Source organism: Heloderma suspectum, chromosome 1, assembly GCF_057233095.1.
Source record: "Heloderma suspectum isolate Gila_16-S chromosome 1, 16-S_ref, whole genome shotgun sequence".
Classification (NCBI taxonomy): domain Eukaryota; kingdom Metazoa; phylum Chordata; class Lepidosauria; order Squamata; family Helodermatidae; genus Heloderma; species Heloderma suspectum.
This window is the reverse complement of record NC_139458.1, coordinates 34,276,109-34,289,606: the sequence shown is the minus strand read 5'-3', so window position 1 is coordinate 34,289,606 and position 13,498 is coordinate 34,276,109. Positions and strand designations below refer to the sequence as shown.

Sequence of the window (13,498 nt, the reverse complement as noted above, 5' to 3'; positions counted from 1 at the left end):
AGTAATTCCATGTCAGGGCTTGGGAAGCTGGAAAAATATAAGGTCAATAAACAGATTTAGGGTTGATCGTTTCTTTCCTGAAACAAAGATGTTGGAGTTTGTTAGTTCCACTGAACTGAACTGATAAAATATTATTATTATTGTGTGTGGTTGAAGGTACAAGTCAGTCAGTTAGTGTGATTAGTCAGCGGTTCTATAAATAACACATTAAGAATGTGGTTTTTAATCAGAATTGCTCCCAGCAAGCAATTTCTTTAGTCATTATATTCCAGTGTGCTTCTCTTAATGCAGACAAAGAGCTCAGCAGGATCTTCTAAAGGATGAAAAATTACCTGTCTTTAGCTGAAGGAAGTTTTAATCTCCGTAGAGTTGTAAGACTAGAAGAATCTTCAGGGTAATCTGGTTCAAGCACCCTGTAAGGCAGGGAACTCCACACACCAGCCCATGTCAGAATCAAACGGTTCAAATCTAGCTGCTCTAGTGGTGTCCAAATCTGACTGTTGTAATGTGCTCTACATGGGGCTGCCTTTTGAAGTTTGGTTGAACTTCAATTCAATTCAAGTTTGGTTGAACTTCAATTTGAACTTCAATTGGTTCAAAGTACAGCCGTGTAAACCTTAGTGGGGCCAGGAAGTCTGAATGCATTACACCAATTTTGCATGGCTCGAAAATTTAAAGCCATGAACAGTTTAGGGGTCGGTTATCCAATGGGCTGCCTTCACCTGTATCATCCTGAGTGTTAAGATCAGCTATGGAGGCCTTCATTGAGTACCCACATGTGCATTTAATTAGGCTGGTGGGTAGGCCCTTCTCAGTGGTGGCCCTGTTTTTATGGAATTTCCTTCCTACAGAACTACAGAATGCCCCTTCAGCTGAGGTATTAAAAGAATACCTTGAAGACTCATTAGTTCCAGTCTGCCATTCTTTAACAATGTTTTTACGCTGCTAATTCCTTAGACTTGATATTTCCTTGTGATACTGGATTCTTACCTGTTTGACCATTCAAATATATCTCCTTTTGCTGTATGGCATACTCAGAGGTGGCATAAAAATGCTTTAAATAACTGAAACTGATTTTAATCCCACCGTCGAGGCTAGTGCACCACCATCCAGAGCTCAGGAGCAAACAAGGTATCTGATACCAGAGTCAAGGTCTAGTTTAGTAAAAGAATCCAGACAGCTTGCACAAGTAGGCTCATTAAACATCCCCAAAATTGCATCTCTGTTCATCACTGTATCTGTAGCACTTCAAAGTGAGATGCAGCACAGTCCTAGCATGTCAGAAGTAAGTCCCATGGTGTTCAATGGGGTTGACTCCTGAAATTTCATTTTATTTCTTACATTTCTATACCACCCAACAGCCAAAGCTGTCTGGGCAGTTTACAAAGATTAAAAACTATTAAAAACAGTATATATGGCATAAAAGACCATTTACATGCAAACATATAAGCAGGCAGCACACAGACAGACACACACACATCGAGACAATTTGAAAGTAACAACAATAGGAAAAATGCAGGACCTGATTAAAACCTCATCATCTGCTGCCAAATGCCTGAGAGAAGAGGAAGGTCTTAACCTGGAGCCAAAAAAATAACAATGTTGGTACCAGGTGGAGCTCATCGGGGTCCTCTCCCTTGTTGCCACCTTCCAAGCCTCCCTCAGAGGAGAGACCTGAAGGAGGGCCTTAGATGATGAACATAGTGTACAGGTAGGTTCATGCCAGGCGAGGCACTCCATCAGGTATTGCGGTCCCAAGCCACGTAACTGCGTTTAGGATTGCAGCTTTAATCGGTTGGTTATAATCAAAACAGTTCTCAGATAAAATCCTTCAGTCAGTTTACAGCCCAGCTTTTCTCTTCAATACTTCTACTGGAAGGACTTGTTCGGACTTGAGTACAGTCAGCGTGGTAACCTGGAGTGAGTCTAGTGCACTTCTGCCCCCTCCTTACTGCACATAGGACATAACATTTGGCCCAGACTGAACCATGTTTATCTGTATCCAAGAACTTGCTGGTTCTACAGTCCATCCCGTCTTGAATCAGGGGTGGATTGTGAGGTAAGGAAGGTCCTGATGGAGTGTGCTCATGAACCCAAGACAAGCTTCCACTACTATCACTTTATGTATGTATGTGCATTTATTTATTTATCCATTTATTTATTTATTTATTTGGATTTCTGTTCTATGGCATGGCTCCACAGAGCTGCCAAGATGTCTTACAAAATATTGTAAGACCAGAATTCAAGTAGCATCTGAAGTGAGGCCCTTTAAGTGATATTTTCTGTAGAGTAATGTCAACCTGTATGTGGATAACTAATAGTATGGGTAGTTAGTAAATTGGCTTTTCTGTTGATAACTGGTGTGTTTTATAATGTCTTTAATCTAGGCACTCGCATGCGAAATGTTCCTGTTCTTTTTAGTGATGTTGACGTGAACATAGCAGGCATGTACGGAAAGGTCCGCAAAGCTGCCAGCACTATAGACCAGTTCAGGTGAGGAAATGGCACTGTTGTAACCTCTTTTCCTTTCTCCTGTTGACAGAATTAGCTGATAATATAAAGATTCATTTGAAAAGGCAGTTAAGTAAATGAAGAAAGTTCGGCACATGGTCATTTTAGAAGTAAACCATGGTTATTCTTCCATTGCTTTATGACTCCTCTGAAGATGGTGTCTTCACCTGCCTCCCTCCCCTAGTTCTCTCACACAAGGCAGTTGATGTTCTGTGGCTACTCTGGTGGGGCTGGGACCATTTCTCCAAGGGAAAAATTGTTATGTGGAGCAACCACCACCTTCCAGGGCTTTCAGAATCTACCCCACCATCACATTTGAAACTCTTAACAGGCTTTACAGTGTCATGCCTGTCTGATGGAGCTGAGACTATATATATGTCTTCCATGAGGTTGTATCCAGTTGTGTTCCCTGTGCTGGTTCCGTGATTCAGTGGAGGCCTCCATGAGCAGAAAGTGTGGTAGATGATTATCGCAAATTTGCTCTTCTCCAGCTGCTTGCACCACCTCCCACACTGTTCCAAAGGTACCCTCAAACCTCTGGAGCAGATGGGGGGGTCAGAGGGGTCTGCACGGGGTAGGAGGGTAAACTAAAATTGTCTCTTTACACACACCCCTTCTGCTCACAGAAGCTTCCACTACATCAAAGAGCCTTCTCTCAGTGGAGGGGTCACAATTGGATACAGTCCATAGTGCAGGGGTGGGTAACTTGGGGGGCGGGGCTCTGGGGTAATTTCCTTCCCTCTTGACCACCCCCTGTGAGTTGCCATCAGTACACCACAGAATTTTGTGGGGTGGCGGCAGCAGCAATTTTTTTTTTACCCATTTACCATTATCAAGCAGTAACTAGGTCAAATTTAGCTCCATAGTGGTAAATGGGGGGGAAGGGGGTGCCACTGCTGTGAATTTCAGAGACAGTGGGGAAGCATCAGGGGTTGCCAGGGGTCACTTGCAGCCTGCATGTTCCCCACCCTTGCCATAATGCATAAACTGAAGAAAACCTGCCACTTAATGACATTTAAATTGCTCTAGCTAACTAACTGAAGAGTAAAAAATGGAATTTGACTTTGGATTTTCCCCCTTATCCTATCTACTGTCCTAGTAGGTTTTTAAAATATAGGTATAGATATAGATATATTAAACTTAACAGTCATTTGCGGCTGACACAAGTGAAAATACAAGCAAAGAAATAATGTTTATATATTATTTGTTACAGCATTCGACTTGGAATCTTTCTAAGACGGTATCCCATTGCAAGGGTATTTGTAATCATTTATATGGTGAGTCTTTTTAATCTACTTAAAGTGCAGCATTTTTAATAATTTTTTATTATTCTTACATAATATATAATCTTGATCTGACAGGCATTGAGTGGCATATACAAGAAAAATGGGATATAATTAATTTTAGCAGTTCAGCACCCTTCCTAAGTAAGTTACATAACCTGCTTCTTCTAGTTGTGCAGCATGATAGATATTAGTGTGACTTGAGTGTTGCCTTTTAAGAAAGAATTTGTGTCTCTGTGCAGTTGTGGACTTGACCTTTAATTTCTAGGAATAGCTTAAAGTTCCATAGCTTGCTCCCTTTAGATAGTAATATGCAGATGGTGACATCAGTGGTTCCTCTGTTTACTTACACTTGCTTCTGAAAGAGCAACATTTCCAAAGTGAAAATCCCTATGGTGGTTGCAGAACAGGAAGTTAAGAACTGTACTTCTGAGTCAGAGGTTGAAACAGGGATACGTGGCTCCTGAAATTACGATTTCATTGAAGATCACTTTGGTAGAATGTCTGGGACTGCTTTAATAGAGATAGCTGACTAACCTCTTTCGTACCTTCACCCAACCCTACCACAGTGGACATGCTTCAGGCAAGTGGTCCACTACAAGGGAACCCCTCCGTTGAAGAACCACTAAAATCATGGTTGGACAGTTTGTTCTAGGAAATGCAGGAGAACTGTGACGTTTTGGTCTCATCCCTGGAGAAATCTTGTTGTATTTGTGCCTCTTTTGGTCTCCTATCGTTATTCACCTTACATATTTGATCCATGTTTTCCTGCTGCTGGGAGAAAATGTTGCACTCTCCCTCCCTTTCTCCCTGTTCCCTTCCCGTGTTGTTCTCAGCCCAGAAGCAGCAAGTCTGGAGAGCTATTTCTGCCCTCAAAGTCCTCTTGTCAGGTTGGAGAAACTCTCAGAGGGATTTACCTGTCACCACCTTTTCTCTATGGAGTAAGAGCTACTCTCATGGAGATCTGTGTGGTCAGTGTACTCTGTTGTCCTAGATACTCTAACCAAATCAGTTTACATTTTTGGAGTTTGGTGTATAGTGATAACGCGTGGAAGTCTTGAAAAGCCTCCCATGCATGTCACTTGTTAAATAAGATTGCAGTACTCCCCCTTGCCCTGAAGAGCACAGCCAACCATTATCTTCACAGTGGCCCTAGGGATATGAAGTCTGGCTTTATAAATCTGGTGTTCCGGGAGTAACCTGCTGCACACATTCATGACTGATAACAGAGTTTGCGGTTGCTATGGTGGTCCCAGAAGAATGCACCAGTTTTGCTTCTCAAGAGGAGAATAAATCCACCGTTCCTCTAACATTCCTATCATTTTCCACTAGAGGGAAACTATGCCTGTGGATTAGTCGAGGTGTCCTGTATAGTTACATAAGAGCACCCTTTCTCAGCTTCAGCCGTCTTCATTAGCTCTCTCTGACACTGGAAATGCCTTTTTTGAGATAGCATACTGAGTTAGCATCCCATTTTTCTGGGCCTCACGAGAGTTGAAGTGCTGCAGGGGCCCAGCAACTCTTCAGTTGGACACTAACATCTTCTCTCGGCCCCCCCCCACTCCCCATGCCAGCTCTGTATATTACATCAAATGGGCCATGTTAATTCCCCCTCCTGTTAAAATTATTCCAACCAACCACTCCATTCCCACTTAACAGTAAAATCTTTAGACTAATATCCAGGCTGGGTTAGTATCTGTGGTGTGAATCAGCAGGGCATCGGCCTTTCTACAATGTAATCTATAATCTCTTCAGCAACCATTGTCGCTGCCCACAGGAGACTTGCACAAGGTCACCATAGTATCGGAAAGGCTTTTTCGTAAAATAACAGGAACTGCACTTTGCCTGGCAGTTGAGCAAAGCCCTTGTCACGACAAATCTCTGTGTGTATCATCTTGGTTAGATGGAAATAAAAATTAGAATTTGTTCATTGGAAGCTTCACAGAAAGCCTTTGCCATCACCTTAGGCTGTGATCTAGAAACATGTACATATGTGGGGCTCCAGTTGGCTGCTATGGCAGATGGAGATCCCGTGTGATGCAGCGGACTGAATGTTGAATGTTTGGGGAGATCGGAGTTCAAATCCTCCTTCTGCCAGAAAGCATACTGGGTTGACCTTGGGCCAATCACTAACTCTCAGCCTAATCTACATTCCCCCATGTTACATGCACATGGAGATCTACGTTTGTATCTTGCTCATCCTTCAAGGAGCTCTCCTATGCATACATGGGGCACAACATAGTTGCAACCAACATGTTGTGCCACTTGATCCTCACAACCACTTTTTGGAAGCAGATTAGACTGGGAGATAGTGAGTGGCCCAAGGTCAACCCAGTAAGCTTTATGGCAGAAGGAGGATTTGAACTCCCATGTATACATAGGAGCGCTCATTGAAAGAAGAGCAGGATACTAATGTAGATCTCCATGTGCATGTAACACCCCCCCCATGGTTGTAACAAATGTGAGACCCCCTTTGCACACGTATAGCCCTTGTGGAGCTTTTGTACAACATTGTTGTGCATTTCTTATGTTTTGTAGTGCTGTTACTATCTTCTGTTTCTCTCTTGCCAGGCATTGCTTCACCTCTGGGTCATGGTTGTTTTGCTTACCTACACCCCAGAAATGCATCACGATAGTCCAACTGGGAAATAAAGCAGAATTTTGGAACCAGAACAACTTACTCATAGGGTTAAGGAAGTCCTCACTGATGACAACAACAAAGCGACTAATAATGACTCATTGGAAGGGAGAACTTTCGGTGTTGAAAAATAGGACAGCCGCTAAATCTGCTTTGCTGCTTTGGCAAATTTAAAGTATTTGGCAGGTGATCTAAGTTTCCTACTTTTCACTTCCATAAAACAAAAGTAGATTCTATGGGAAAAGGCTACTAAGTAAAATGTAGCCTTCCTTCTGTCTTCATCATCCTCTTAGTGGTACACACACATCAACTTATGTATACCTGCAGAGAACAACACTGTTTTTTAAGAGTATAGATGGATATGGTACATACTGTATTTTTGATTCAACAGGAAATGGCCTGTGATCAGGGAAATTAACTGGACTTAGAAGCTGAAATAAACCTTTGTTCTTGCTGTTCTGTATCTGTACCTTTTAACTTTGTAAATATATAAATTTAGCTTTCCTTTAACCTGTTCAAATATCACAGATCTGAGAGCTGCGTGGCAGAATTATTTTTTCTGTAAATAGCTTTAAAGAGAAATAAAAATATATTATGCATTGATTTAATTTTGCTCCTTCAACATTTCACAAATGTAACTTCCAAAGTAATGCAGGAAACTAGTGTTTTAATGCATATTTTAATAGTAATGTATAGCAGTGTACATATAGAACTGGAGACTAAGTGCCTTTTGCTCTTTGCATCTCGGGCATTGCCCATCATTTGCTTTATTAAACCTTTCATGTCTTCAGATTTTCACAGAATCCATCTTAACATTGAGGGCATTTAATAGAAATTTATTTTTATTTATTTGTAAATTCAAATTAGACTCAGTTACATAAATGTGTAACGGATTCATCATTAAGGGGCTGCCAGAAGACAATAAAAGCAGCCACCTAACTCGAGCATTTTTTGGCCACTGTTGTTTTCATGAGATTTTGGATGTGCCTGATCTCGTCTGATCTCAGAAGCTAAGCAGGGTCAGCCCTGGTTAGTACTTGGATGGGAAACCATCCAAGTGCATTAATTATGCATTAATAGAAGCATAGCTTCCAAATCCCGGGAAGTACTAGTTCCCCTCTACTCAGCACTGGTTAGGCTTCATCTGGAGTACTGTGTCCAGTTCTGGGCACCACATTTTAAGAAGGATGCAGACAAACTGGAGAGGGTTCAGAGGAGGGCAACAAAGATGATCAGGGGACTGGAAACAAAGCCCCATGAGGAGAGACTGAAAGAACTGGGCACATTTAGCCTTGAGAAGAGAAGACTGAGGGGAGATATGATCGCACTCTTCAAGTCCTTGAAAGGTTGTCCCAGAGAGGAAGGCCAGGATCTCTTCTTGATCCTCCCAGAGTGCAGGACACGGAATAATGGGCTCAAGTTACAGGAAGCCAGACTCCGGCTGAACATCAGGAGAAACGTCCTGACTGTTAGAGCAATACGACAATGGAACCAATGACCTAGGGAGGTGGTGGGCTCTCCCACACTGGAGGCATTCAAGACGAGGACAGCCATCTGCCAGGGATGCTCTGACTTGGATTCCTGCATTGAGCAGGGGGTTGGACTCGATGGCCTTGTAGGCCCCTTCCAGCCCTATGATTCTATGATTCTGTCCATGATCTATTGATCTGTCAATGCCAGTTTTCTGTGGCCTTTTGACATGTCCTCCCATTAAGAGGCAACTGCTTTTTATCATGAGATTTCATATCTGAGAAATGTAGAAGTGAGTCGGATAAGCAAATTGGATCTTCTGGGTGTGCGGAAACAGTGTGGGGCAAGCTTTGGACCCTTTGGCTGCAAGTGGAGTTTATTCCCAGCCTGTCCAACCTCCTAGAATCCTGAGTGGCTGGTTGGTTCATGTGCTCCTTTGTCCTCCCCCTTCACAATCAACACACTCCAAGATACCAGGCTTCAGGCTCACTACTTTATTAGTTAATGACTAGGTTCTTTACAAATGCAAATTCTAGGAAAGTCTCAGGCTACAAAGGAAACAGCTACTCCACACAATTACGAATACCAATAGAGCTGAAGTGGAGGTTAGAGAAGTTGCTGGCAGTTTGAACAAGAACTTCCCAGCCGGACTAGCTTAGGGGGACACCCCTCCCTTACAGTTGCTCCCTCCCACATAGGTTGTCACGCATAGCCAACCTGGAGGAGTGTCTGAGCTCTGCCTCTAACTTTTCCCGCTTTGCTCTGCTTTGACCCTAGCATCTCTCAAGTCAAGACCTAGGTTCTCATGGAGGAAGAAAGGGGGGGGGGCCTTCAGGTTGAGCCATCTGTGTGCCAAGGTCTTGAGAAGAAGGCCTTGCCATATCTGAGCTCACTAGGGAGGGAGCCTCTCCTAGTTCTGGCTGTTCCCATTCTGAATTTGAGCTGCTAACTATCACCACACGCTCAGATTCATTCCTGACACTAACAAGGGGTGAGCCTTGGAGCACCTTCCTATGCCTTTTATATGTGGCTCTCCAGCTACGCCTGATTCCTGAATCCTTGCATGCTCACAAGCAGCCCTATGCTCATGTGAGCCCTCTCCAAGCATCAAGCGAATGTGCCGATGGAAGGAGTCAACTGCCTCCCACCTCTATAGCAGGGGCTTCTGTTTGTCCTCGGGGCTCCCCCCTCTGCTCAGGCTCTTCTTTCTTCCTCACTGCCCCCTCATTATGACCCCTGATACTTTGGGGCTTCAGCAGGGTGTGGAGTGCCCCTTGAAGCCCCCACACTGGGCAAGGCTGTACATACTGTATTCAGTTGTGCAATCGCACAATAACATGAGTAGGGCCTAGGGTTGTATCTAGTGGCAGCTTTGCCTTAGCAGAAAGTGCTTCTGCACACGACAGGTTGGGGTGGTACTGCAACTTGGACGACCCACCCAACCTATTGCAGCCATACCCCAATCTGCACCTTTATGCCAGTCTGTTGTGGAGGGTCTCCCAGGCCTGAGGAGCAGCTGGGGGTTGGGGGAGACTTTAGATGGGGGTGAGGGATTGACAGAAATCAGGTGCTCTGACTTCTGTGAGCAGAAGTGCTTTCCTGTAAGGCAAAGGCATTGTTGGATAGAACCCATAGAATTCAACATACTGAACATCTCATTTAAAATAAGGAGAGTTTGTTTTATTTATTTATTAGGGTTGACAGGATTTGCCCTTCTCAGCAGATCAAAGTTCTAGCATTCCAAGCTGCAAATAGAAGCTTGATAATGGTGCGGACAGGGCCTACTGAAACAGAATCTAGGGAGGAAGAGCCTGAGAAGGATCAGCAGCCTGGTTTCATTGTTCTTTCCTCCCCACTTTGAAAACACTCCAAGCGAACCTGAATGACTATTTCCACCGGGGGGGGGGGGGCAACTTGTGGCCCTTGAGATGTGGTTGGACTGCAACTGCCTTCATCGCTCACTATTGGTTCTGCTGGCTTGGGCTGATGGGAGTGGCAGTCCAACCACATCTAGAAGGCCACAAGTTCGCCCAGGCCTGATTTTATGCTGTTAAAAGAAAAAAAGAATCCTTTTTTTCCTGCTCCATCAATAGCCGATTGAATGAAGAATAAAAACCCTAAATCATTTGTACTTTTTGCAGCTTATCTGCAAAAATATCTGCCAAAAAAAAAAAAAAAAGCTTATCTGTGGCACTGAAGCAGCTATTGCTGTTCCACGGCTGTTTTTTGTTTGGATTTAATATTCCTTGATGAAAAACCTACAGCAACTGAATTGCAAAACACCGTGTGATGTTTCAAAGGCTTTTTTTCTTTTTCAAATGGATGCCTATTTGGAGCAGCTTTGCCTTATGCATCTTATCTTGGGGGTGGGGTGGGGTGGGGTGGAGGAATGACAAGGCCCATTCAATTTGATTTACACATCCATTTGAAACCCAGGCAATGCACAGCTGAAATTGCAAAGCTGAGCTCTTATGTCAGCCCTAGCCTTGGGATGGGCGAGTGACAGATGATGGGCAGGGAAGATTCAGTGGCACCCCATTTCAGTGGCACCCCATATCTTAAGGAGCGCCTCCAGCAACACCAGACAGGCCGCTTAACAAGATCAGCCTCAGATGGCCTTTTCTCTGTTCCATCAGCCAGGACAGCTAGACTGGTGGGGACGAGGGAGAGGGCCTTTTCTGTGGTGGCCCCCACTCTGTGGAACTCCCTCCCTAGGGAACTCCGCCATGCCCCCTCTTTAATGAGCTTCCGCCGTGCATTAAAAACATGGTTGTTCAGGCAGGCATTTAGGGTGGGTTAGGGTATTTTAGAAAACGTTTTTATTGTAGAATTTTATTGTTTTAAACTGTTTTATTATGTGCTGTACATCGCCCAGAGTGGCTGGTTGACCAGCCAGACGGGCGATTAATAAATTTAATAAATAAATACATTTCGCCTTTCAGCATGGATTGCAGTTTAATGGAATTCCAGGTGTTCTTCTCAAATGAACTTATTTTCACAGGCGATGCATCAACTGCTGGAACATAGGAAGCTGCCTTATACGATCGGTCCATCTAGCCCAGTGCTGCCAACACTGCCTGGCAGCGGCTCTCCGGGTTTTCAGGCAGGATTCTTTCCTAGTCCGATCCAGAAATGCCAGGGACCTTCTGCAGGCAAAACGTGTGCTCTGTCATTGAGTCGCTGTACCTCCAATGGTACCGTTCAGCTGTAGTGCCTCCTGTTTTTCCACATTCACTTCTTGCTGGCCTTGTCCCCGCCCCGGCTCTGTTTCCCCAGTTATCCATTTTAGACTGCAAGCCACTCGGGAGCGGGAGCTTGTCTACTTCACCTAGGAAAACCACAATGTACAGACCATGAGGTGCCATGTACGTTGATGATACCGTATAAATCGTAATATTAGCTGTTGCTCAAGGTGGCGAGCTGTGTGCATAGACTGCAAAATCAATGCCCGCATTTCAGGAATGGAAGTTATTTATAAAAGTTAAGGAGTCCACTGTTGTTGGTTTAATGGTGGGGGGAAAAACGTTCTCAAAGGAAGATTGCTCCATCAGGGCCTGCTCTAGTTGGACTCTCTCCCCTGCCCCCGGGCTAACTGACATCCATGGCCCTGCTGGGAAGAAGAAAGAGCGAGGGAGCAGGCAAAGGGAACATCAGGGCCTACTCCAGTTGGACTGCCCCTCCTTTGGGAGATGAGAGGGGGGAACAGGGCCATCCCACCAGCCCTGCTGACAGTCTACCTAATTTTTTCTCCCCTCCCCATTGCCTTTTCCTTGTGTGTCATGTCTTTTTTAGACTGTAAGCCTGTGGACAGGGACTGCCTTCTTTGTTCATTGATTGTAAGGCGCTCCGGGAGCCTTTTTTGGCTGAGGAGCGGGATAAAAATACAATCAATCAATCAATACAAAACCTTGCAGAGCCTCTTCCTTAACTGTTGTTTCTTTCCTTGTCCCCTGCCCACATGCGCGCACACACAATTCATATGCCTTGGGCTTACTTGAATTTTATTGTATTTTATTGCAGCCTCCCTTTAAGCATGTGGGTTTCGTAGATATTGTGAGGAAAATTATTAACACCAAAAAGGGTGATCTAATGCTCAGCAGTCCAGCTGAGTGGATGAGTTCAGTCAAGACCTGTAGAAATTCTTGAGTTCCCTCTGTCGGGATTGTACAACAAAATTAGCAAATTACATGCAACTACAGAGGTATTATTACATTCGGAAGTGCTCTATGAAAGTCATTGGCTTCTTGCCCAGTTTCTGAGTGTTCAGAGGCAGAGAGGATGGGCACTGTTGCAAACAATGCAAATTGAACTAGATGGATCTTAGTTCAATCCAGCCGGACAAAGAATCATCCCGCTCTTGAGTGAATAGATGCAAGCAAGGCAGAACATACGATGACCTAAAGTTAGGGATGTTTCAGAAGTTCGTTTGGTCTTCATTTTGAAGTGCAATGGCCTGAGTTGCACCTCCCACACTAATCTGCAGGTTGGAAAGCATTTATCCCCCCACTTTTGCACTTTATTGAATTTTGCAATACAATTTTCACCTTTACATTTTTTTACCAAGATTCTGCTAAAAACGTGCATTCTACGTGAAGATGCATATCCAAATGGGCCTTTTGTTAAAATTCATCAAAATGTATATTTTATTATTAAAAAATGGCTAGTATCCCATGTTAGATCTCCCTAGAGTAGACCCATTGAGATGAATGGGACTTAAACTGACTAATAATTCCCATTCATTTCACTCCTTAGACCTACTCTAAGGAGATCTAACATGGGATACTACACAATGTGTGCTGCCCCTCAGCTCTGATCCCTGGGCAAATCACCTGGCTGTCTCACTTAACCCAATACCACTATCAGATTCTCCCAGTAGGATGCTGGTTTGCTTTTCACTTTTATGTGCACTGCATAGGCATGGAACATATCATTCTCCAACTCCAGGACTACCACAAAGTCTGTCCTCAAAGCCTCGTGGTACCACCTTTATTTTTCTTCCCACATATCAATCAGAGAACCTATTTAGTTTCCCACAGAAATAAGAGTAGCTTCTTTCATCTGTCAGTTAGTGCTCATCGGCCTCGGTAGGCCTTCTGTCTGTCCCATCAGCCAGGACAGCGCAGCTAGGCTGGTGAGGACTAGGGAGAGGGCCTTTTCTGTGGTGGCTCCCACTCTGTGGAATTCCCTCCCTAGTGACCTCCGCCATGCCCCCTCTTTGATGAGCTTCCATCAGGCTTTACAAACCTGGCTGTTCAGGTGGGCGTTTGGGGTGGGTTAGGGTTTTTTAGAGCAGTGTTGGGCTGAATCTACACATGGCAGTTATACCATTATCATAACTATTGGTGTCCATTGGTGTCATGTGTACCAACAGTTTTGATAACGGTATGATAACGGTATAACTGCTATGTGTAGATTCAGCCTTGTTTTGTTATTTTTTTTTGTTCAGTTGATTATGTAATTTTGTTATTAGTATTGTACGCCGCCTAGAGTGGCTGGGTAGCTAGCCAGATGGGTGGCTAATCAATCAAATCAATCAATAAGTAAGTAAGTAAGTAAGTAAGTAAGTAGTTACGGTACTTGCTCTAGACATTTCTTC

The 13,498-nt window shown here is 44.0% G+C and overlaps 1 protein-coding gene across 7 annotated transcripts in view; it reads left to right on the top strand.

The window, feature by feature from the left end:
- The window catches only part of GOLGA5 (golgin A5), a 37,702-nt gene extending 27,637 nt beyond the window's left edge, over window positions 1-10,065 (top strand). For 6 of the 7 annotated variants that reach the window (XM_084840407.1, XM_084840373.1, XM_084840415.1 and 3 more), the window contains exons 11-13: window positions 2,388-2,493; window positions 3,725-3,788; window positions 6,366-10,065. In XM_084840407.1, the coding sequence (XP_084696533.1) occupies window positions 2,388-2,493; window positions 3,725-3,788; window positions 6,366-6,446 (251 nt within the window). In that variant the 3' untranslated portion in view covers window positions 6,447-10,065. The remainder of the gene's footprint in view (window positions 1-2,387; window positions 2,494-3,724; window positions 3,789-6,365) is intronic. The other variant, XR_014788567.1, reaches the window with a different exon arrangement.
- Window positions 10,066-13,498: the final 3,433 nt, after the last annotated feature.